This window comes from Dama dama, chromosome 29 (assembly GCF_033118175.1).
Source record: "Dama dama isolate Ldn47 chromosome 29, ASM3311817v1, whole genome shotgun sequence".
In the NCBI taxonomy this organism is placed as follows: domain Eukaryota; kingdom Metazoa; phylum Chordata; class Mammalia; order Artiodactyla; family Cervidae; genus Dama; species Dama dama.
Window position 1 is genome coordinate 15,270,554 of NC_083709.1, and position 25,476 is coordinate 15,296,029.

The 25,476-nt window shown below is 42.8% G+C and overlaps 1 protein-coding gene across 2 annotated transcripts in view; it reads left to right on the top strand.

Moving 5' to 3' along the window:
- GALNT7 (polypeptide N-acetylgalactosaminyltransferase 7) overlaps positions 1-25,476 on the top strand; it is a 131,541-nt gene that overhangs the window by 101,110 nt on the left and 4,955 nt on the right. The window contains exons 3-10 of one of the 2 annotated variants that reach the window (XM_061132205.1): positions 6,021-6,187; positions 10,830-10,960; positions 11,200-11,279; positions 13,743-13,925; positions 17,105-17,222; positions 18,599-18,721; positions 22,326-22,544; positions 24,791-24,889. In XM_061132205.1, the coding sequence (XP_060988188.1) occupies positions 6,021-6,187; positions 10,830-10,960; positions 11,200-11,279; positions 13,743-13,925; positions 17,105-17,222; positions 18,599-18,721; positions 22,326-22,544; positions 24,791-24,889 (1,120 nt within the window). Of the gene's footprint in view, positions 1-6,020; positions 6,188-10,829; positions 10,961-11,199; positions 11,280-13,742; positions 13,926-14,074; positions 14,258-17,104; positions 17,223-18,598; positions 18,722-22,325; positions 22,545-24,790; positions 24,890-25,476 lie in introns of both variants that reach the window. The other variant, XM_061132204.1, reaches the window with a different exon arrangement.

A 25,476-nucleotide genomic window follows, 5' to 3' on the forward strand; every position in this document is an offset into this window, starting at 1 on the left:
TAGGTCATTTCCATACCTTGGCAATTGTAAACAATGCTGCTATGAACACTGGGCGTGCTAAGTCGCTTCAGTCGCTTCCGACTCTGTGAGCCTGTGGACAGTGGCCGGCCGGGCTCCTCTGCCTTGCAGGATTTGGATAATGTCTCCTGTGGTTTTCATTCGCATTTCCCTGACGATCAGCAGTGTCACGCATCTTTCATGCTCTGGTTGATCATCTGCATCTCCTCTTTGGAAAAATGTCTGTTCAGCTCTGCTGCCCATTTTTTTAGTTGGATTGTTAGGTTTTTTGAGTTACATGAGCTGTTTATATATATTGGATATAAATCCTTTACCACTCATATAATTTGCTAATATATTCTCTTATTCAATAGGTTATATTTCAATTTGTCAATAGTTTCCTTTGCTGCACAAAGCTTTTAAGTTTAATTAGATCTCACTTGTTTTTATTTCCCTTTAGGAGATATATTTGAAAAAAATATTGTTCTTTGTATAATTTTTAAGACTAAGAAAATAGGAAAAATATATACCAAGAGTTGTTGTTACTGGCAGGTAAACTAGTTTATGAGGGCTTCCTAGGTGGCACTGTGTGTTAATTGCTCAGTGGCGTCCAACTCTGCAACCCCATGGACTGTATTCCCCCAGGCTCCTCTGTCCATGAAATTCTCCAGGCAAGAACACTGGAGTGGTTTGCCACTTCCTTCTCAAGCATATCTTCCCAACCCAGGGGTCGAACCCAGGTTGTCTCCCACATTGCAGGCAGATCCTAACCCTAACCCACCAAGTTAGTGCCACCAGGTGGCACTGGTGCTAAAGAATCTACCTGCCAATGTAGGACATGCAGGTTCGATCCTTGGGTCAGGAAGACCCACTGTAAAAGGAAACGGCCCTCCACCCCAGTATTCTTGCCTGGAGAATCCCATGGACAGAGGAGCCTGGTGGGCTGCAGTATAATGGGTCACAAAGAGTCAAATACGACTGAGCGATTGAGCTCCCACACAATGTAGTTTACATCTTCGGAGTTATTTCCAAACCGTATATGGTTGAGAGAAGATGGGGAAATCGGGCAACTCACTCAACCACCTCTCGTCCCCCTGTCCTGTAGGAATGCATGTCCCCTCCCGATGGTCTCCACAAGGAGTCCCTAGGACGGGAAGGCGTCCTGCGTGGACTCCCTCTCATCTTCACTCTGTCCTCTTCCTCTCCTCCTTCATCCCTGCTATGTTTTCACCTCCTCTCTTCCTCCCATTCAAAGTCCTCATCTGGCTTGTTTCCCCAAGCTGTCATCTTTTGCCATGGAAATCAGCAAATTCCAAATTTCCTCCCATGATGTAAGTAATTTCACCAGTTCTAGTGTCTGATGTAAATCAAAATCAGTATCTTTCCCATCTGGTTCTGCTTCTTTAAGCCTAGTGGTTAGACTCAGAGAAAGAAAATTATTGCCTGAATCTCTTATCAGAGTGTTGTATTTATAGTTTTTTTTTTTTTCTTTTTTTGAGGGGAGATCTTTATCTCTACTCATCCAAAATTAAACATACCTGCCTGGGTTAGTTTCTGTCCAGAAACACTCATCACGTCTTTCAAGATCTGCGGTCCTCCACACTGTATTTTTTGTTTTGTTTTTTTTGGTGGTGGGGGGGGATGAAAAATATATTTATGCTCACTTTTCTATTTCCCACACTTGGCACATCTTTATACCTTTCATATTGCTTTTTATTTATTTATTTATTTTTAATGCCAATTAACAATGTTGTGATAGTTTCAGGTGAGCAGTGAAGGGACTCAGCCACACATATACATGTACCTTTCTCCCACAAACCCTCCTCCCATCCAGGTTGACACATAACATTGAGCAGAGCTCCAGGTACTATGCAGTAGGTTTTTGTTGGTTATCTGTTTTAAATATAGCATGACCTTCCCGAAGTCCTTAACTGTCCCTTCCCCCCAGCAATCATGAGCTCATTTTCTATCAGTCTCTTTCTCTTTTGTAAGTTCATTTGTATCATTTCTTTTGATTCCACAAATAAGGGATGTCATATGATAATTCTCCTTCTCTGTCTGACTTACTTTATTCAGCGTGACACTTTCTGGGTCCATCCCTGTTGCTGCAAATGGCCTTATTTCATTCTTTTTAATGGCTGACTAATATTTATACACACACACATCACATCATATCTTTATCCATTCCTCTGTTGATGGACATTTAGATTGTTTCCATGTCTTGGCCATTGTAAACAGTGCTTCAGTGAACATTGGGGTACATGCATATTTTCAGGCCATGTTTTCCTCTGGGTATATATGTTTCCCTGGTGGCTCAGATGGTAAATAATCTGCCTGCAACGTGGGAGACCTGGGTTTGATCCCTGAGTTGGGAATGGATCCCCTGGAGAAGGGAACGGCTACCCACTCCAGTATTCTGGCCTGGAGAATTCCATGGACATAGGAGCCTGGTGGGCTATAGTCCATGGGGTCGCAAAGAGTTGGATCCCACTATGTGACTTTCACTTTCACTTTCCACTTTCATGCCCAGGAATGGGATTGCAGGGTCATATGATAGCTCTATTTTTAGTTTTCTAAAGAACCTCTATACTGTTCTCCATAGTGGCTGTACCAATAGAGAAATGCAAATCAAAACTATAGTGAGATATCACCTCACTTCGGTCAGAAAGGCTATCATCGAAAAATCCGCAAATAGTAAATGCTGGAGAGGGTGTGAAGAGAAGGGAACCCTCCAACACTGTTTGTGGGAATGTCAACTGGTACAGCCATTACTGTATTTTTTAACTTGTTGTTCTGAAAGAGCGTGTGGCCCTTCCCAACTTTGGAAAGCCTGCTTTAATTTGTTGCCAAAGGGAGTCTTGCCCTCCCCCCCCATTCCTTGGGTATCTCAAGGCTGCACAGGGCAGGGAAGAGGGGGAGAGGAGAGCGCCTATCACATAATAAGCTCAGTGAGTGCCTTGTATTGACATTATATTCGATGTCGTTATCAGTTCTCAGACCTTAAATCACGTCTTAACCATTCATGGATAGGTATAGCTAGAATTTTTTTTTCTTTTATTTTACATTTAACAATATTTCCTGTTAAACCCAAGACAGGCTAGATTTCTGTCCTGGCTTCGTTACTCTCTGAGTGATGTTAAGTAGCCATTCATCTCTGAGCCTCGGTCACCTCATCTGTAAAATGGGGAGATTAATAGTACTAACCTCATAGTGATGTTGTGAGGTTAAATAAGTCAATAAAAGTAAAGCACATGGGATAGTGTCTGACACATAGTAAGTATATACTATGTGTAAGTATATACACAAAAGTATATATGTAAGTATATATACTTACATATATATATACTTACACATATACTTACATAAGTATATGCATACTTATATATATATACTTACATAAGTATATACATACTTATATATATATACATAAGTATATATGTATACATAAGTATATACATAAGCATATATGTAAGTATATATATATGTAAGTATATACATAGTAAGTATATACTTATACACATAGTAAGTATATACTAATTTGCTATTAGACTGCAAATGCCCTTCCTTGTAAATTTTCTTCTTTACTAATTTTCAGATTTTAATTCTACCTTCCAAAGACATAGATCATCCATCTACTCAGTTTTTATCTGAATCACATGCACACAATTCATTGTTGTGCTTTTATCTTTTCCTCCCCACTTCTTTGGTCTCAGTGCTTTTTAAATCATCCTTCTGGTCTCACCTTCACCCCATGGCTCCAGGACGCCTTTGTGGTCACCTGTCTTGAGACTGGGTGAGATCTACCCGTCAAATGCACCATGGTTTCCCCAATGACACACTCAGACTTTTGTTTCATGTCTCACCATCCTATGGGACCGTGGGCTTCATGAGAGCAGAGAGCATGTGTGTTCCTCCATGCTGAGCTAGTGTGTAGCTCAGAACATACCATGTACTTTGTACTCCTTCAACAAGGAAATGCAGATGTAAGAAGTACGAAAAAAATGGATTCCAGACTTAGTCTCCATTTCTGCAAAAACAGCCTTTTAAGAACAAGAGATGGAGAAGGACAGGGAAGCCTGGCGTGCTGCAGTCCATGGCGTTGCAAAGAGTTGGACTGAACAGCAACAAAGAACACAGACAACTGAGAGTTTTGAAAGGGACATAAACATCTGGAGATAAAGTTGTTTGCATCTCTATTGGGCCAGGTCCTATTTTAGATAATGATAGTGTAGGTTATCAAGCTGATAATGTTCCAGACTGCTTTTATGGTTTTCAATTTAACCTTGGGAATAAGCTTATTTACTACTTCATGGAAAGCTTTGGAATTAAAAAATACTCTTTCCCTTCCACTTATCAAGAGGAAGATAATAAGCACCAGATGCTAGTTTTGAAAACTAACTCCTGCAGAAAAAACATGGGTATCAAATTTTTCTTATTCGCCTGTTGTATTCTTATTATCTTGTTCTCCCATAACCAATGAGAAAAAGTGTATGTGTGTGTGTACATACACACATATATGTGTATACACATACGCTTGTATATGTGTAGTATAAGCATGATTGTACCTTGTTATCCACCAGCAGATAGGTTCCAAGACCCCTTTGAATACCAAAGTTTATGGATACTCAAGTCCTTGATATAAAATAGCTTCGTATTTACATATAACCTATACACACTCTCCTGTATACTTTTAATTGATTATTTATAATATCTAACACAATGTAGGGCTTCCCAGGTGACTAAGTGGTAAAGAATTCTCCTGCCAAGCAAGAGACATGGATTCAATCTCTGGGTTCGGAAGATCCCCTGGTGAAAGAAATGGCAACCTACTCCCGTATTCTTGCCTGAAGAATCCCATGGACAGAGGAGCCTGGCGTGCTACAGTCCATGGGGTCACAGAGAGTGGGACACAACTTAGGGACTAAATGAAACACAAAAACAAGGCAAGCACTATTAAATAGTTGCCATGACAAATTCAAGTTTTGCTTTTTGGAACTCTGGAATTTCTTCCCTAGTATTTTTGATTCACAGGTGGTTGACTCTTCAGATGCAGAACACACAGATATGGAGGGTTGACTCTGTATGTGTGTGTGTGATGGTTCTGTGAAATTCACTGAACCTCCCCTGGTTCCCCGAGTCTTTATCAAGCCCTGTTTTGGGTTTCCTTCCAATTAGAGAAAGGCTTCTGGCAACATTCTTCCCGCTACAGTTGTTTCAAGCAATTTTGTGTAAAATAGTTAAAGTCCCTTTAGCCAATCTAATAACTCTAAACCCTATTAGAACTTTGTTTATTCATCCAGCAGTTAATTTTGGAATGCTTCCTGTATCCTGAAGTTCAGCTCATTTAATTTTTTCTGAATGCTTTAGCACTGTTAGAACAGGACGGCTTTCAAACACAGTTGTACAGTGGTTTATTCACAGCAAGTGAAATAAATCCCTTGCACCAGAAGCTCGAGTTTTAAAACAGAAAATAAACTGAGCTTGAAGACCTGGAAAACAAACCTTAATACCATCCCCAGCTAAGAAGCATAAATTCACAAATAAGTTCTCTTTGTCACAGTAAGTGCTGGTTGGTGAAGAAGTAACTTGAATATGAGTAACTTCATCTCACAGCAGCTTCTCTCTTCTACTGTGGGTTTCTGTTAAAATATAAAAGGTTATATTTCATTCACTTTGGCCACCTGATGGGAAGAGCCAACTCATTGGAAAACACCCTGATGCTGGAAAAGATTGAACGCAGGAGAAGGGATTGACAGAGGGTGAGATGGTAGGATGGCATCACCAATTCAATGGACATGAGTTTGAGCAAACTCCAAGAGATAGTGGAGGACAGGGAAGCCTGGCATGCTGCATTCCACGGGGTTCTCAAAGAGTTGGACAGGACTGAGTGACTGAGCAACAGATTTCATTTACTTACCTTAAAGTCAGTAATATTTAATCCATCCAGAAAACATAGTCATTGTCAGTTTGGAACCAAGCATTGCACATTATCTCTGAATAAATATGAAATGTTCCTTTTGCAGATGCAAGTACTGGCATTACGATGAAAACCTCCTCACAGCCAGCATCATCATTGTCTTCCATAATGAAGGGTGGTCTACCCTTATGAGAACAGTCCACAGTGTAATTAAAAGGACTCCAAGGAAATACTTAGCAGAAATCGTGTTAATTGATGATTTCAGTAACAAAGGTAATGGCTAAGGGATTGACATTTAATCTATAAAGCAAGCTTAAATTATAAATAGTCACAAACATGTAATCTCAAAATACTGTAAAAATTAATGGTATCCATTGATAGCATCTATAATCAACAAGTTGGCACTGTGCTAAGCATTGTATGTGAATTAGTTTCTTTAGTTCTGACAGTAATCCTTGTGAGAGATATCATTCATTTTCATTTTGTACTTGAAACTAAGACATGTTAAGTAACTTGCCAGAGGTGACAGGTAGTGATTAACAGCTGCCTCACCATCTATATAGTCTGCACATTTAATCACGGTCTTGTACTCTACCAATTCTTTGGGCCTTGGATTTTATAAAAATTTAATTGTAAAGGTAATTCATTAAATGACTGAAAAAATGCAATGGCGTGTATGTTGTAATGTCACCCAGAGCCCTATCTAAATCTATATACTGAGGTCTGTATAGCTGACTCATTGGAAAAGACCCTGAAGCTGGAAGGGATTGGGGGCAGGAGGAGAAGGGGATGACAGAGGATGAGATGGCTGGATGGCATCACTGACTCGATGGACATGAGTTTATCCATGTGATGGACAGGGAGGCCTGGCGTGCTTCGATTCATGGAGTCGCAAGATGTCGGACACTTTATTTTGCATTTGAATGATGGTGCAAACATTGAATTTCACCAGAAACCATGGGCTATTTTGTTTATAATAGAAAGTATCTACTAAAGCTTCCTTTGTTCTATATTTGATTTAGGATATTTGAATAGAAGGAAACTGTTTTACTTTTTATTCTTCTTATGGAGTGAGCACTAAAGCATTTATGGTGGCATCAGTTAGTCTTGGTTCCACTTGACAAGGGAGAGATTGAGCAATAATTCTCCAGTTAAGTGGGGTGGGTTTTTTTTTTTTCTCCTTCAAATAGATCCATTATTGTAAGCTGAATATATCTTCTTAGTGACATAAATATCAAAAGATAGATAATGCTACAGTCCAACGGACTCTCAAGAGTCTTCTCCAGGATGTTAGAAAAGAAGTTAGAACATGGTCAGCATGAAAAAAAACATTCAAAATGGCTTTAAAAAAGCTTCCTCCAAAACGTAATTTAGAACTCTCCAAGTTCTAAACCAAGTTTATAAACCTCTGCTGTTTTTGAAAGGACACGACCAGAATCTTGATCTTGCACACAGTATATTAGCATGGAGAGAAATAGAAATATGACCTACTTACTTCCATTTCCCCTCCTCATTATACACCTAATCACTTTCTTCAACTAATCACAGCAGAGAATTTATAATTTTAGAGTAAAGAGCAGAGAGAATGTATAACTTTATATTTTTCAGTCATCAAATGCCTTTAACTGAGACATCTTGGTTGCAATTTTCTATGGTAGGAATATTTTCATTATGAATGCTATTCCTGTCTCAAGATAAATATTTGATAATATGCTTTTAAGTGATATTGTTGGTGCCAACAGTGTTTTAAATTTAGCAAAACTTAAATCTACCAAAAATAACAAATTCCATGTCAGGCCTGTACCAATTTTAAGAACCACTACATCATTAATACAAGTTAAAAAGCTTAGCATAGTCTTTTTAAAAGTGAAGGTACATCATAAGGTGTTTCCCATTCTAAAATCTTGCTTTCTTGCTTGGCCCAAGGAAAGAAGAACAAAATTTTGTGCTTAAGTTTTTTGCCCAGTTTAATTTTTGTGTGATCAGTGCTTCTATTGTTCCAAATCTCTAACAGCCTCTTGTAACACATTAAAAGCAGTTACATATAGGATCTTCCTCTCTCAGTGCAGAGTCATTGGTTGGGGCTACCCTTGGACAGAAGTTCAGAAAGTCTCTAATTACTTCTCCCAGTTTCAAAACAACCTTGACGTCTGTCAGTCCTAGCCTCAGTAAAATTATACACTTTGGTAAACATGACTTGACTGAAACTAGTGTTGTTTTCTTTTCCCAGTATATTCAATAATTAAAACTTTGAGTTATAATTTTTCTCTGAAAGACAGAACACTTAACTAATTAATATAAAACCCCACAAAAGAGGTGGCTGCTCAGAAGCCTCGAGTTTCTGGAAGTTACAGTGTCCTCAAAACTCAAGGGTTTCAGGCCTTTAAACTGAGAACACCCCTCTGAGAACACCTGTGCCTCCAGCAAAGGGCTGCAGGGACCATGCGTCCTCGCAGGGCTTAGCAAACGAGCCTGGAAGAGCACTTCCGCTCACAACTACTCATCATTTCCTCCAGCCTCTTATTGGTCACAGCAAGTCATGTGGCCTGGCATGTGGTCCCAGGCTGGGCAGGATGATCACCCCCAGGAGAGGTGTTTCCTGTTTGGGACCCTGATCCCTCCGTCTCGGTGTTGGCATCAGTGAGACCCCATGGCGACCAAGTTATCTTACCCAGAAACAGGTTTCTGAGATAACAATTTATTTTAGATTTATTTAGATAACATACATGAAAAAAATACCTAAGGCAATTCAGAAGGGCTTTGGAAAAAACCAATTTAGGGCTGTACTGAACTTAAAAAAAAAGTAAAGAGCTTTAAAAACAAACAAAAAAACGCTTTTACTGAAGGGAAAATTACCAAGACTTTCTGGGGAAAAATTGTAATTCAGCATGAGAATTTTATTTATAATTCTCATTAAAACTGGACGCCAAAATAGAGAAAGAAAAATTTTTTTCTTCTCAATTTTGAATACTCATGTGTGGGTGTCTTGCTAATTATAAGCTCCTTAAAAATGAGTGAAGTATTAAGTATACAGCTTGAATTGCCCATTAACCACTAGCTCATCACTAAATACAGATGTTTTTTGCCTTGTTTTTGTATTAGTGGGCTAAAATTTTAAATAACTTGAAAAGAACTTTTGTGACTCAAGAAACGTCTTTAACAGTCCAGGAATTAGTTGTGGCTGTGATGAACCAATTTCATGGGCTCATAATGATACAAACAAAAACCGTTTTGTTGCAGCTCAGAAGCCAAGATGGAAAGTTTAACAAATGTATCTTGTTTTTATAACCCAAAATTTTCTCTACCAAATTACAAACATGTGGGTGTGTGTGTATATGTGTGTGTGTGTGTGTCTAGGGCTTTCCTGATAGCTCAGTTGGTAAAGAATCCACCTGCAATGCAGGAGACCCCAGTTTGATTCTTGGGTCTGGAAGAACCCCTGGAGAAGGGATTGGCTATCCACTCCAGTATTCTTGGTCTTCCCTTGTGGCTCAGCTGGTAAAGAATCCGCCTGCAATGGGAGAGACCTGGGTTTGATCCCTGGGTTGGGAAGAGCCCCTGGAGAAGGGAAAGGCTACCCACTCCAGTATTCTGGCCTGGAGAATTCCATGGACTGTATAGTCCACGGGGTCACAAAGAGTCAGAAGTGACTTTCACTTTTCTCTTCATGTGCATGCTTGTGTGAGTGCATACTCAGTTGCTTTAGTTTCGGTTGTATCCGACTCTTTGTGACTTTATGGACTGTAGCCTGTCAGGCTCCTCTGTCCATAGAATTCTCCAAGCCAAAATACAAGAGTGGGTAGCCATTTTCTTTCTCCAGGGGATCTTCCCCACCCAGGGATTGAACCCAGGTCTCCTGTGTCTCCTGCGTCTCCTGCACTGCAGGTGGATTCTTTACTACTGAGTCACCAGGGAAGCCCATATATACATCCATGAATATGTAAATGATACATGTATTTATTAGATAAATGTGTAAATATTTATTTATAAATTTATATTTATTTATACATGATATATTTATTTATACATGAATTTATACAAGTATGAATACATAAATTTATAATATATAAATATATATTTATAAATATTTACACATACACACTTGTTGGGGGCTTCCCAGTTGGCGCTAGTGGTAAAGAACCTGCTGGCTAGTGCAGGAGACATAAGAGGCACAGCTTCAATCTCTGGGTCCAGAAGATCCCCTGGAGAAGGAAATGGCAACCCACTCCAGTATTCTTGCTTGGAAAATCTCATGGAGAGAGAAGCCTGGTGGGCTACAGTTTATAGGGTTGCAGAGTTGGACATGACTGAAGTGACTTAGTGCACACATATGCACACATGTGTTGATGCTTAAAATACAGAGAAGGTGGGATTTTTTTAATTGTTATTTGCCAGCTTGATTGGTACTATATTGATCATCACATCAAGACTACTCCCTTCATCACTGATTGTAGGGGGAGGATGGCTCAGAAACAAATGTTAACCTATACCCTGTATGGATTCCAAGAGGCTATGTAATGTTATTTATAGGAAGTGTATCTTCAGAAATCCTGAACCATTGCTTCTGCCAAAAGCCAAAGAACTATTGGTGCCTGAAAGCTTTTAGATAGGATATTAACATCTGAATCGTTTTAAGTTTTCATGTTAGTTGGCTTAGTCATTGCTTGTTCTGTATGTTTAGAGTTTTGATCATTCTCAGGCTAACTATTAATAGTTATCCATAGGTGTGGATAAGCTCAGAATTTTAACTTTAATAATACACTTCACCTTGCTTCTCTATACATTAACATTGAGCATGCTTCTGTGTAAAATTACTGACCTGTTGCCTATCCTTGTTTCTTCAGAAAAATGATAGCTTAACTGCTCTATAACCACAAATATAATGTATAATATTGACTGACTTTTTTATTCATAGAACACTTAAAAGAAAAACTGGATGACTATATTAAGCTGTGGAATGGCCTAGTCAAGGTATTTCGAAATGAGAGAAGAGAAGGTTTAATTCAGGCACGAAGTATCGGTGCCCAGAAGGCCAAACTTGGACAGGTAGGAAACATTCAATATTTGTTGTGTCTATTTTAGATTTTGTAACTAATAGATCATGTACATTTTTAGGTACCATTTTAATTTTTAAAAATTTAAATGAAAATGCTAACTTAAGCAGACAACTTGAATATCAAAATTGACTCTATGGCCAGTTTATCTTAGCATCTGGTTTAAAATTGTATGTGATAGACGACGTCCTGTAGGTAAGTTTTTTTCACCCTGCCTCTTTTTTTTTTAAGGTTTTGATATACCTCGATGCCCACTGTGAGGTGGCGGTTAACTGGTATGCACCACTTGTAGCTCCCATATCTAAGGACAGGTAACATTACCTTGCTTTTATTTCCCTTCCTGGTTGAACTGTAAACCTCATCCTAGAAGGACAAATAATATTCCCATCCTGATTTCATTTCCATTCAGTGTATCAAGTTGTGTGTTGAGTATTATTTTCTAGCTAGTTGTTTCCCTGAGTGGAGCTTGGCAGAAACGTGGGACTGAGTCACATGCAGGCAGTTAGACACTTGGAATAAGCCCAGCACATCTCATTTAGAATCTCCTTATGGTTGGGTCAGTAAAGAGACTTCCTCCAGCTCCGCAAGCTTGCTCTGAGAGTAATGTTAACTGCCCCCTCCACACTGTGGTAACATTCTGAAGACTTGAAGGAGCATGCTTTGAAATTATGCCCATTGGTTTTTGTCTGACCTTGGAAATGATTATTTTACATAGTATGGGCCAGCTGTCATGTGTCAGAGCCTTGGATTTCCACATGACCTGTAAAGCTTAGAAGTGGACAGCTGTCCCTTGGGAACGTAGTGATCACCATTCAGTTTACAGCGGATCTGAAACTGTTGACAGCAGTACCAGTCTTCTGGTTCCCAAAGCCTTCCCTGCTTTCAGTCCAGACTCCTTACTATTTCAGAATCTAGAAAAAAAATTAAGGGGGATTTCCCTGGCAGTCTAGTGGTTAAGACTCCACACTTCCAATGCCGGGTACGTGGGTTCTGTCCCTGGTCGGGGAACTAAGATCCCACAGCGGCCAAAAACAAATAAATTAATTAAAATGGAAATTTTAAGAAGTAAATAAGACATGTCCCTGTGTCTGTGGCCTGAGTCAGAGGAAGACCTTTCAGAGGACTGTATCATCCCAGGATCTGTCAACAATGATCTATCTCTATGTGCTGTCTGATTCTATCCTCACTGCAACCTCGCAAAATAGATATTACTACCTCTCTTTAACTAAAGAGGATGCCGAGACTGAGAGAAATTCATGAACTTGCCCCAACTCCGACAGTTTATAAAGAATCCACCTGAGATCCCTCTGGGACACCTTCCCCTGCATACTTAGAAATCCGAACATCACGAGACTCTCATGAGGAGAGATAACCAGCCTTCCCCTCTCCTGGTGAGAGTGGGCTGTCCTCTGGGGTGTGGACAGGGTTAGTGAGGTCATCCCCCCGACCCTCCACTGGCCTCAGGAGTCCACAGGAGGGAATAAAGCCCCTGTGTCGAAATTCTGAACCGCAAGGATTTTCCCCTTCTCTTTGGTTTCTAAACGTCTAAAACGCACCTTAACCATGGTTGTAAAAAACTGTAATCTCCATTTTAGGAGATGCCTCTTAAAACCCTTTCTGATGAAATGAACACCAGAACAAGCAGTGTACCAATTATCTTAGCAGAGTTGGCACTATACCTAATTAGTCATATAGCACTAGCATTTTTATGAAGCCCAGATAAAAGGTATTTTTTTTTTTGCTCCAAATTCTCAGGCCACCATTTATGCTATTCAGCAGGTTTTGAGGGATTTTGTGTGTGTGTGTGTGTGTGTGTATGATAAAAGCTAATTTTTTGCAATAAAAGAAGTAGGATAGAAGATCGAGTAAATGTACAGAAACAGATTTACATAACAACTTCTTCCAAAGAAGTAAAAAGCAGCAAAAAGTTGGGAGCACTGCTGAAAGTGTTGCAGGTATATTATCTTTCTACACACACCCACTCATCTTTTTTCTTTTTTTAAGAAACTGTAATCTTTATTTATTTATATTTGTTTTATGTCTTAGGCCAGGCCTTATGAGGCAGGTGGGCTCTTAGTTTCCTGATAGTTCCCCAACCAAGGATCGAACCCGTGCCCCCAGCTTTGGGAGCTTGACGTCTTAACCACAGGACCACCAGGGAATTCACACACACACACTCATTTTGAATGGAGGGCCAAGGAGGGAAAAAAATGGGCAGGGAAACCTGGTAAATAATATGAAGTTACCAAGAGAGGGTGCCTGTAGGACCAGAGTGAAAATGAGGAAACGCTGCTAAGTTCAAGGACACGGCTTTTTGTCCCCAACATTTGTCTGTGAGCCCAGGGATGTCCCCTCTCCCTTTTTATTATGAAAACAGCCTCCTTGACTTTTCAAGGCATTCGTTCAGTCTATCTCCCATTGGATATTAATGTCCCCTGCTGCTGCTTACTTGCTAAATTGTGTCTGACTGTTTTGCAACCCCATGGACTGTAGCCTTCCAGGCTTCTCTGTCCATGGGATTCTGCAGGCAAGGATACTGGAGTGGGTTGCCATTTCCTTCTCCAGGGGATCTTCCTGATCCAGGGGTCAAACCTGCATCTGCTGCATTGCAGGTGGATTCTTTACTGTCTGAGCCATTAGGGAAGCCCTAAGGTCCCTTAGTGGGGGAAAAAAATAGAGCAACCCAGAATAACAAGAGATAATACAGTTAGACCCGCTCAACTAGTAAGTGTTGGGTTTCTTAAATGCTTTTTCATTTTCTGTAAATGTTTCAGAACCACATGCACTGTGCCTCTAATAGATTACATAGATGGGAATGACTATTCCATTGAGCCTCAGCAAGGTGGGGATGAAGATGGTTTTGCCAGAGGGGCCTGGGACTGGAGTTTGCTATGGAAGCGAATCCCCCTGAGTCACAAGGAAAAGGCCAAAAGAAAACATAAAACTGAACCTTATCGGTAAAGCTCACTACTTCCTCTTCTTAACGTGGAATGTTTTTCTCTAAGTACTTTTTTTTCTTCCTTCCCCATGTCCTGGTGTAAACACGTGGGTCCCCACACGCCCTTGCATTTCATCTTCGCTGCCATCCATCAACAACACAACACAGAACCATTTGCACTGTGCCGATCATAGATGTCATAAATGGCAACACATATGAAATTGTGCCCCAAGGGGGTGGTGACGAAGATGGGTATGCCCGAGGAGCATGGGACTGGAGTATGCTCTGGAAACGGGTGCCTCTGACGCCCCGAGAGAAGAGACTGAGAAAGACAAAAACTGAACCATATCGGTAATCACTAAATCACTTACCTTGTTTTCTCTTCTCCAGTCGCTGCTAACCTATTAACCTCTTGCCAAGCTAAATATATATATATATATATGTATGTATATGTACATACATATATATATATAATTAACACTGTAGCTGCTATCTCAGACTCTGAAAGGATTTCTTTCTTTGCTGTTTCAGGGGTTTAAATTCACCCTTTCATCTTTGTGGTTGCTTTCTTCTTAAAAGCAAGCTCCATTTGGGGGTAGACTTGGAGGGTGGGCATGTTTTATAATATCAGTTCCAAATACAGGTGAAAAAAAGGAAAAGCTTTGCAGTCTTCTAATAGGTTTTTGTTCTTTTGTTTAGTCGCTAAGTCCTGTCTGACTTTTCCATCCCATGGACTGTAGCCGGCCAGGCTCCACTCTCCCTGGGATTCCCCAGGCAAGAGTACTGGAATAGGTTGCTATTTCCTCCTCCAGGGATTGTCCTGACTGAGGAATCGAACCCATCTCTCCTGCATTGGCAGTTCTTTACCACTGAGCCCACCTGGGAAGTGGACTAGACATGGAAATTTGTTCTTTTGACAATAATATCATTCTATAAGTTTAAAATGTGTAAATTTTACTTACCATCCAAGTTTTGTGTCTACTTTGATGCCTTGGAGGGTAGTGTAAACAACAAAAGGCCAGTAACAAGATTTTTTTTTCTTTCTTTTGTTTTATATACTGATTTTATGCCAGTTAAATTTGATGAATAAAAATACATGACTTTGGGAAATGTTACACAAGATTCCTATAACTGAAGTCATAAGACTTCATTTTCAGAAGAGCATTTGATTAAAAGGGACATTATTCCAGAATCTTCCTTTCTCCCTTCTTGTGCCTCTTCAAATAGAACAATTTATGCTCTTCTCTCTTTTTGGTCTTTTTACTGGAACATTTTTACCATCTTTTAGACTGGCCCCAAATGAATTGTTTAGTTAGATGCTAGTGTAGGTTTCTAAATGTGTCTAATTTTATTTTTCTGATCTTATGGTTCTGCTTTTGGTCTCTCTCTTCCTGTTACGTTACTGATGATGCTTGAACTCAGTTTGGGGACAGTGTCTGATGTCATGCAAAAAGCTGGTGGGGTCTGGGCATGTCGTGATACCAGGAGACTGAAATGGCAAACATAAGGAAATTATACAACCTTTCAGCTTTATGTGACATTTTCCAAATTTCCGTTTGAGATTTTTTTTTCCCCCCAAAATTGTCCAAGAGCCTGCCACTGATCTGCTTAACCTGACTCTCAAAGAATTCTGAGGGAAAAAATAAGGGGTGGTGACTACAGGTATATTCCCGCCAAACCCATGGGCTAGTAAAGAGAATTTTTTAAAATGTGCTAGAAAAATTTAAGGAAGGTTTCCCTTTAAATAACTCACTGGCTTTCACGTGAAGATACGTTTTTCAAATATGTACTGAGATAAGTGGGAATATGTTTAAAGATCAAAAGGGCATAGTCATGATAATGTTAAATGACAGTTAAATAAACGTGGTATGAAAATATAACTGAAAATGCACCAGTGCTATTTAGTGAGTTCAGCCGCGTACTTGGAAAAGAAAAGCCTTTGAGAGGATGACTTTCCCCTGATGTGATGACATTTCCCTTTAATGAGCCGTGTCCCCTCGTGGCACTTACCACGCAGCAGGCGAGACAGAAATTAAACAGTTCACTACAGGAATGACTCTAGAGCAGCAAGTAGGACGAGTGGTGAGAAGGGCAGCCCAGAAGGTGTTCCTGAGGCCGGCCCTGAGGGGTGAGGGGCCAGCCCTGTGAGCAGCAGGAAGGGAGGACGTGGCAGGAGACTGGGCCCTGGGGCAGGAGGGGGTCGGCAGAGCAGGGCAGCATTACCCAGCTGCCTGAGGAGCTCAGATGCGGCAGGAAAGAGGACACGGGCAGGGCTCGTCCGTGGTCTAGGGTGGCGGCAGTGAGGCTGGGAAGAAGTGGGCTCACGATGTGAACTCACTGTGTGAGTTGACGGTGGAATCAGCGGGAGTTGTCGATAGATTGATATTAGGTGTGCTGATGAAGAGGCTCTGATGGAGGGACCCACCTGAGTCGTATGCAGCGATAATCCTGCATCCTGTTCCCTTGGGAACAGGATGAAAATTATTCTCCTCTAACGTCTCCTGATGGTGGGAGGGGCTCACTGTGGAAAGCTACCAAGTCTTTTTTTTTTTCTCTTGTCCTGAAAAAGTACCCAGTTCAGTATCCCACTTAAGAAGGCCCATGAGTCACCCTTTGGCATCCGTGCATCCTGACACAGTAAATAACTGTCTCATTCTCCTGTGTCACTCTGTGCCACATTTGCAAACTCAGAATGAACCCAGGCTGTCCTCCCATGAGCTACACCCTTATTTGGCAAACCCCTGAGCTATAAAGTTTAAAAAATGAGATACTACTTCCATGGTGTATGGTTTCACTCATCTTAGAATGACTCATAAATCATTGCGGGAACATTTAGCCAACCACGGCTTATGGCTCAGTCCTTTTGAGGTGTGAAAGCGAAAATTCTTTTTTAACTCACAAGGCTTAATTTTTAAGTCAACCAAGGAACTAAGATGCCCTCTAATGGCGAAATGATGTAATACTCTAATTTGTGATGAAATATATAATAATACCATTTCAGTTAAAAATTGTAGTGAATTCATAAGGAGTTATGAACAGAACTGTTTGGTGAAGGCTTTATAATTCCTTAATGTTTGGCCATCAGTTTTGTCTCTTCTACGCATTACTTAGCTGTATTGCAAAAAGCCTTGTTGTCTGTGGTTGAAGGGGTCTTGGGCGTTTGTCTTTCAAAGTTGTTTCAGCATTTCTTTCCCTTAGGTCTCCAGCCATGGCTGGAGGGTTATTTGCCATCGAAAGAGACTTCTTCTTTGAACTGGGTCTCTATGATCCAGGCCTCCAGATTTGGGGTGGTGAAAACTTTGAGATCTCATACAAGGTAACATTTCATTTTAACAACTGAAATTTTTCCAAGCAGTTACTGATTCTTTTGACTATCAGACAAGGCTGGTTTCTTTCAGGGTTTAGGGGGGACTGTTTAATGCATTTCTCTAAATTATAAGGAATGACTAGCAAACATACTTGCCTTTTGGGGAAAAAATGCAAGCTCCAACTACATGTGTACATGGCTCAGCTAAAAACGGAGGCCAGCAAGCCACCAGAATAAAAATAGCTCCTCTCCCATCCCCCAGCCCTCCCCCAAAGGCTTTCCATACCGGAGCCTTTTGTTATCAGGGCCCCTGGGGGAATCAGCAGGTGCCGGGGTCCCATTTGACCGTCAGCTGCTGAAGCTGCCTTCCCTCCCTGTAGGACAGGAGGCTTCAGGACAGAGGCAGACCCCAGCAGGGACTGTGCGTCCTCACACTGACACAGGAGCTGCAGCTCCCCACCCTCTTCCCCAAAGAAAGAGAGTGGTGTTCCGGTTTGAGTTGAACAGATAAGTGTTCAACTTGTCTTGAATGTCTGGAGCTCAGCACTGTGAGGGATGAGAAGAGAAACCCAGTCCTCGCTGTCAAGAAACTTACAGTCGATAAGAGATGGGAATTCTACTTAAACTCGTAACACAATTAGAAGATGGACCCACATTCAGCTGATGAGATAAAGGAGCAGTTGGTGGGATCCTGCTGGAGGAAGTGTTCAAGGCAGAACTAGGAAGATGGGCGTGAGATTGGTTGGGGGCTGCTTCTAAGCAGGTAGAACGGGAAAAGGCACAGGGCAGGGGATATGAGAGTTCAGGAGACAGGACCGGTGGCAGAAGCCATTGTGTGAATCAAACCCGGATGACGGGGAAGACCATGTGGGCAGGGATTTTAGGGCCACAGTGAGGAGCCTCCACTGCTATTACACTGTTGCTAATCCAGCAGGCAGTGGGAACCATCAGAGAGCCTGAGTGGGAGGGCGTGACCCCCGGCTGCCCTTCAGCAGCACAATCTCCTCCTATAAATAGGGCAGCGAGGGCAGAGGGGAGCAGAGTGCAGGAACTGGTGAGGCCTTGATCAGAACACGCACCCGCGGTAGCCGTGTTGACTGGTGGAGCGGGCAGGGGGGTTACAGGGTGTGAGGACTGGGAGGTCTGTGTGGCTCTGCCGGTCACCATGGGGGTGAATCGGCTGCTGCAGGAACTCAGGGAGGGGTCCTGGGTCCCAGGCACACCTGTGTTCCCCAGCAGCCTCTCTGTTAGTTTGTGAGCTCGAGAAACAGGAAGTCATTTGCAGATCCGTTTGGTGTGTAAATTCCCGGTGAACACAATCTAGTTTAGGTTTCGTAAGACAGAGCTGGCATTTGAAACAGCTGCACATGTGTCTTTCCTGACAGATCTGGCAGTGTGGGGGCAAGTTGCTGTTTGTCCCTTGTTCCCGTGTCGGGCACATCTACCGTCTTGAGGGCTGGCAGGGGAACCCTCCACCCGTCTACGTCGGGTCTTCTCCTACCCTAAAGGTGAGTCTTTTGGTTAAAAGTGGGGAGGCGGGGAGCTGACACATACGTGCCACATGGTCACTTAATGTCAACTTGATGGCTGGGTGACACCTTTGAAGCTGTCATGCTGGGTGTCACTTTTAACTTAGGCTAGACTTATTTGTGAAACTTCTTACTGTTTAAGATTATTCCTTGTATCCTACTCTGATTATCACTCCTATATTGAGGATTTTCTGTGAAGATATCTCAAATTAATTTTTAAAAGCTAACACTGTAGGAAAATAGTTGGAAAGAAAATACCCATTTCTGTTATTCACACATCAGTAAAATACTGTTCTTGTCTGATTTTTAAAAAGTAAAGTGATTATAATAGGAGGTTGTGTAGTAAGCAAAATCAAAGTTTTGAACAGTGCTTGTAAAAGTTCAGCATCTTTTGTATGGCTGAGTGCCCTCTCTGTTGACTATCCCAACACTGTCAATCGGCTACACCCCAATACAAAATTAAAAGTTTAAAAATAACAGTAAACAAAAAAACAAAAACAAAAAGAAAAAAAAAAAGTAAAAATAACAGTAAAAAAATGTTTTTAAATAGTTTAGTATCTTTTGTCCCCCAAACAAGGGACAAACCAGGAGAGTTTCACCCTGGAGTCTACAGGCCCCGCTGCTGGCAGGACCAGGGCCTTACTCCTTGATGGAGCAACGTAGGAGCTGAGTGGCCTCCATAAGAGCATCCAAAGCCCTTAACCAAGTCAAAAGCAGAAGGAAGTCTATTTCTGGCTACAGCTGCAACTCAGAACTGTTCCCCAAAGGGAATAGATAACTGAAGCAGAAACGAGGCCATGAGAACCAACATAGCCCTGTGACTGGCCAGATTATCTTAAGAATGACCATCACGGAGCCTTGTTAGACAGAGTTTCCAATTAACACCAGGCCTGACGGCCTCGCAGGAAGAGAAGCTGCCCTTGGAGTCAGCCCCACAGTCACCAGGAATTCATGAAGTCAGGTCAGTTCAGGAAAGCCTGTGCTACGAGGAACAGAGAGAGATGAGACGGAAACACCCATCACTGTCAGGTTAACCGTGGGTCTTCTCAAAGCCCAGCAAACGCAGCCATCACCAGCACCTCCGTCCTCTGCTTCCTTGTGTCCCCGCCAGCCTCCAGGGCTGTTTCTCCAGCCAGTGGTCTTCTCTGAACTGCAAACTTCTCTCATCGGCTGTTGCCCAGAACCCTCCTCCTCTCTTAATTTTTTTTTTTTTTAACTGCACCGCATGGCTTATGGGATCTTAATTCCCCAACCAGAGATCGAACAGTGAAAGCATAGAGTTCTAACCACTGGTCCTCCAGGGAATTCCCTAGAACCTCATCTTAGGTGGTCCTCAGACAAAACGTCTGAGCATTGTCAGAGCTGAGCCTTTAACTTTTCCTTAAGGATGGTTCCTTTTTCTGTGACCCCTGGGCCCACGAGGTGAGATAAGAAGGCAGGCAGTCCCTTCACCACCTCCCACCTCCCACACGGCCCCTGTTCCAGTCTCTCCTTGCCCAGCAAAGGCCCTCAAGGCCTCCCATGGGTGTTCACCCACCCCCGCAGTCCCCCCCCCACCAGGCTATCTCCATTCCCCGTCAGGGTTATTCCCTTGAAAACTGAATCTGACGTCCACTGCCTGCATAGACCCTTCTATGCAGATGGCTGTCAGCTGAGAGGTGACATGCAAAGTCCCTGAAAACGACACTGGTATCACTGAGAGCCGGCACTTCGTGAGAGCTGAGTGTGTACAAAAATCTAAATGCTTCACACAGATTAACTTATTATCTGAAGGAGTTTCCCTGGTGGCTTAGACAGTAGAGAGTCTGCTTGCACTGGAGGAGAGGCAGGTTCAGTCCCTGGGTCGGGAAGATCTCCTGGAGAAGGAAATGGCAACCCACGCCAGTATTTTTGCCTGGGAAATCCCATGGACAGAGGAGCCTGGCGGGCTACACAGTCTTTGGGGTCGCAGAGTCAGACGTAACTGGAGCCACTAACACACTTTTCACTTTAAATGGAGAAACGGAGGCAGCTTTATCTCTCGGTGAATCCTGCATCCGGAGGTGGTAACAGATCCCCTTCAGGGCTCCACACACACTGTGGTTTGTCACATGGCTGTGTTGCCCTTTGCTGCAAGTCCCGACCCCAGCTCACTAACCACTCCTTCAAACCAAGCCAGCCCTGTCCCCCATCCCAAATAACTAAATGCTCCTCCTTTTTGTTACTTTAACCTTATACATGTGCCCTGAATTCTTCATGTTCATGAGTACCTAGAAGACACGGAGTGTGTCTAACTTGGGATGCATTTGTAAGAATTCAAAATATTTAGCAGTAATATTGTGCTCTTTTAGGAGGCTGCCACTTAGAACTTTTTGAGCCCACAGGTTTTTGCAGCAACATGCCCATGGCCAGGCATTCACCCTATGATAGTTACCTTGTAGCCAAGAAAACATTTTATCTGAATATTAGATATTCCTGCTTCTGATGTAGAATGGTCAGTCACTGTGGCCAGTGGGCCCAATGCAGCCCGTTTTAGTAACTAAAGTTACTAAACTAAAAGTTACATTGGAAGGAGGCCTGCTGTTGCTTTGCATGTTGCCTGTGCTGCCTTCTCACTGCAGCAGCAAAGATGAGTAGTAGCAGCAGAAACATTGTGGCCACCCAGCCAAAAAGATGGACTCCCGAGTCCTTTATAAAGTTTACCGCCAGGTGATGTCCAAGTGCGAGGACCTCGCTGGGTCTCTACTACATCCATTGCTTCCATTCACACCTGCATTCAGTAAAACAGAAGAAGTTAGGTCTTACTTATCACATGTCAACTTACTTGATTGTTCTTTGGTTGCTTTTCAGGATGCACCACTGGGGCGTGGGGAGGGGGAAATATCCACCTCATTCTGGGCTACAGTGAAGTGGTTCAGGTATAGCTGTTACCAGACAGGCAGAGGCGCCTGCAGGACTGTGTCTGAGTGAGCAGAGCTGTTGTTTATCCCCGTGGTTTCTGCATGTGCCAACAGTGTGGTGCTCAGAGAGGAGATTGTTCTGGGCAGGGGCAGGGGACAGGGTGAGGTGGTGGGGGTGGTTCCAGCCAGCTTCTCACGAAGCTTTCTTCACTCAGCTTCATCAGCAGGAGAGAACATATTATCTTAGAGCATGTAACATTTTTAGGGCTTCCCAGGTGGTGCGGTGGTAAAGAACCTGCCTGCCAATGCAGGAAACGCAGGTTTAATCCCTACGACGGGAAGATCCCCTAGAGATGAAAATGGCAACCCACTCCAGTGTTCTTGCCTGGAGAATCTCATGGATAGAGGAGCCTGGTGGGCTACTGTCCATGGGTTCACAAAGAATCAGACACGACTAAGCAACTGAGCATGCATGCACATGTGACCTTCAGTGCAGTGACACCAGATTCTGTGTCCACCACTCTTTGGTTGAACACTCATGACAGTAACATGTCAGGGTCATGAGCTCACTTGCACGCACTTAATTAAATATACAGTCCTCTTGAAACAAGTTTGTCATATTTCGTATGTCAGGGAGAGATTGTTTATGATAGTACAGATATTTTTATTTTTTTATAATAATGTTAATTTCTTTTTTTCCCCAGAATTATGTTAGAGTTGTGGAGGTCTGGTGGGATGAGTACAAAGACTATTTCTACGCCAGTCGCCCTGAATCGAAGGCCTTAGCATATGGGGATATATCAGAGCTGAAGAAGTTTCGAGAAGATCACAACTGTAAAAGTTTCAAATGGTTCATGGAAGAAATAGCTTATGACATCACCTCACACTACCCTCTGCCGCCCAAAAATGTCGACTGGGGAGAAGTAAGTGTCAGCTGGGTGGTCGTGTGTGTGTTTGGAGACTGAGGAGGTGAAAGCAGAGTGAGATGGAAATGTCGGGGAAGAGAGAAGAGTTTGAGGCGGGGAAGTCTGGTGGAAAACAAGGCAAATGAGCAGAGGGTGTGGGCCAGGCAGACAGCTAGTCTGGTTTTATTGGTTTGGCCAAAAAGTTCGTTTGGGTTTTCCATGCACCGTGACAGAAAACCCCCAATGAACTTTTTGGCCAAACCCAATAATTTGCCCAGCAAATTGGGTGGCAGCCAAGGTGAGGAAGTTGCCAGTGAGGGTGCATGGGGAGGGGTCATGAGGGCACTCATGGCCTGGTAGACACCCCACTGGGCTGTCCAGGAGACCTCGGGCCCAGAAAAGAGGCTACATGTAGATTTAAGGATGTAACGTATATTTGGAGCCAGCAGCATGTTTCACGGGACTGAATGAAAAGAATGTGGAGGTAAGAGGCGGGATCTTTCCCTGAGGAGCCCCAGCACTTAGAGAAGCAGATAGAGCGAAGGGACCTGACCCTGTGGGTAAGAGGTCAGTAGTTTGGGTAGCGGGATGTGCTCTCTCTCTCTCTCTGCTCCTCTGTCCTAACAGTTCTCTGTCCCATATTTCCGTCTTCTATTTTGATGAGCTGTGTTTAACTCCCAACTGAACCAGAGCCCCTGAAAGCCCAGACTGCATTTTGGTTTAGTTATCTTTTGCTCTCAAGAATTCCTCACTAGCCTAGAGCCTTCTGTGTGGAAGGGATGAATTCTCTTGGTGAGCTTGCCCAGTACAGGATTCAGAGCCCACCCTTCACATGCTGTTGGCTCTCAGATGTCCACCTTTAACCCAGACCTCTGTCCCAGAGCCCCGACAAGCACATCCAGCTGCCAGCGGACACCAATAGTGATCTCTAATCAAGTTATAAATCTGTAGTAGTATTTCCAAAAAGGGAAGATTGTTTTTGTACAAAACATGCATTCTAGAGATGGAAGCACGTGTTTGCCACATACTTAGAACATGTACAGTTTTTCCATAGGTGGTCTGTATTATTTAATTTTTCAGCTATATCTTGACTCCCCCCATTTGACTCAGTGGTAAAGAATCCACCTGCCAAAGCTGGAGATGCCGGAAACCTGGGTTTGATCCCTGGGTGGGAAAGATACCCTGGGGGAGGAAATGGCAACCCACTCCAAGTATTCTTGCCTGGAGGATCCCATGGACAGAGGAGCGTGGCGGGCTACAGGACCATGGGGTCGCAAGGAGTCGGACACGACTGAGCACACACATTATTTATTATTACTTACAACATTCATAGTCAGAGAGGAGCCTCAATGGCCGGCCTGCTGCTCACAGCTACCCCTATGCCTCGCCATGAACCCCAGCCCCTGGATACAGCTGTCAGAAGTGAGAGCCTTACTTCCCAGGTTTACTGATGGTCTAGATACTTAGGGCCAATGTCTGTGACCACTGTAGCCAGGTCCCTTTGCTCTATCTGCTTCTCATGAATCTGAAATGGTACTAATGGTATTTTTTAATTTCTTTCTTCTGTTGTCTTGTATATAAATTTATAGGCCAAGGTCCTTCATTGAAATGAGCCCCTTCCAGTGTTGACTTTCAGACCATAAGTGGTTTCACACTATCTAACCAGTGGCTTTTAAAATTAATTAATTAATTGTTATCATTATTATTATTTTTTGGCTGGGCTGGGTCTTGGTTGCTTTTCTCCAGTTGCAGCCCACAGGGGCTACTCTCTAGGTGTGGTGCACGGGCTTCTCATTGCAGTGGCTTCTCTTGTTGTGGAGCACGGGTCTTGTTGCTCCTCAGCATGTGGAATCTTTCTGGACCAGGGATCAAACCTCTGTCCCCAGAATAGGCAGGTGGACTTCTGTCCACTGTACAGACAGACACTGTACAGACACTGGTTAGGGAAGTCCTAACCAGTGGCTTTTCAAGTCATGTATAAACAATCTTATAAGTCTAGGAACAACAGGAAACCCATGCATGTAACAAAATTGCTTCACAAATAAATATAAGTAGGAAAAGAAAAAAAAAAAGACCATAAGTGGTTTGAGAGATGACTGTAGCTCTGTGCTCCCAGAGGCCTGACAGGATAGTCGGTACGAGGCTGCACATACCCCACCGTCCACGTGGACCTCGGCCTCAAGACAGAGTTCTCTGACCTCCTGCTAGAGCTTATCGAAATCTGAACCGTTACCCGCCTGTGATCCTTCGTTCATGTTTTTCAGATCAGAGGCTTTGAAACTGCGTACTGCATCGACAGCATGGGGAAGACCAATGGAGGCTTTGTGGAGCTGGGCCCCTGCCACAGGATGGGCGGGAATCAGGTACACAGCTGGCTCCAGGCTTCCAGAGGCGGTTGGTGTGCCCTGGGAGCCAACGAGCTGATGCAGAATGGGGTTTAGCATGGTTTTCTGTTTGGTAACTGTGATTGTTTGATAAAGTAAAACATTCTGTGGAAAACCAACAGTGCTGAAGCATTTGCTTAAACGAGGGGATAAGAGCAGTATTGGTTTTTACGTAAGCAACCGCAATCTAGAATTTGTGTCTCATGTAAGAGACTAGAATATATTCTTGCTTGAGTGTATAATTGTGTAAGCCTCACTCCCTAACAGTTTTATTTGTTCAGATATCGTTCAGTTTTCCACATATTCCCTCCAAGAAGCTGGGATGCTATTGCCAGTCGTATTCCCAGGTGGTTCAGATGGTAAAAAATCCACCTGTAATGCAGGAGACGAGGGTTCATTCTCTGGGTTGGGAAGATCCCCTGGAGGAGGAAATGGCAACCCACTCCAGTATTCTTGCCTGGGAAATCCCATGGACAAAGGAGCCTGGCAGACTACAGTCCATGGGATTGCAAAGAGTCAGACATGACTGAGAACAGCAACCACATATTTTCTTCCTTTCCTATATG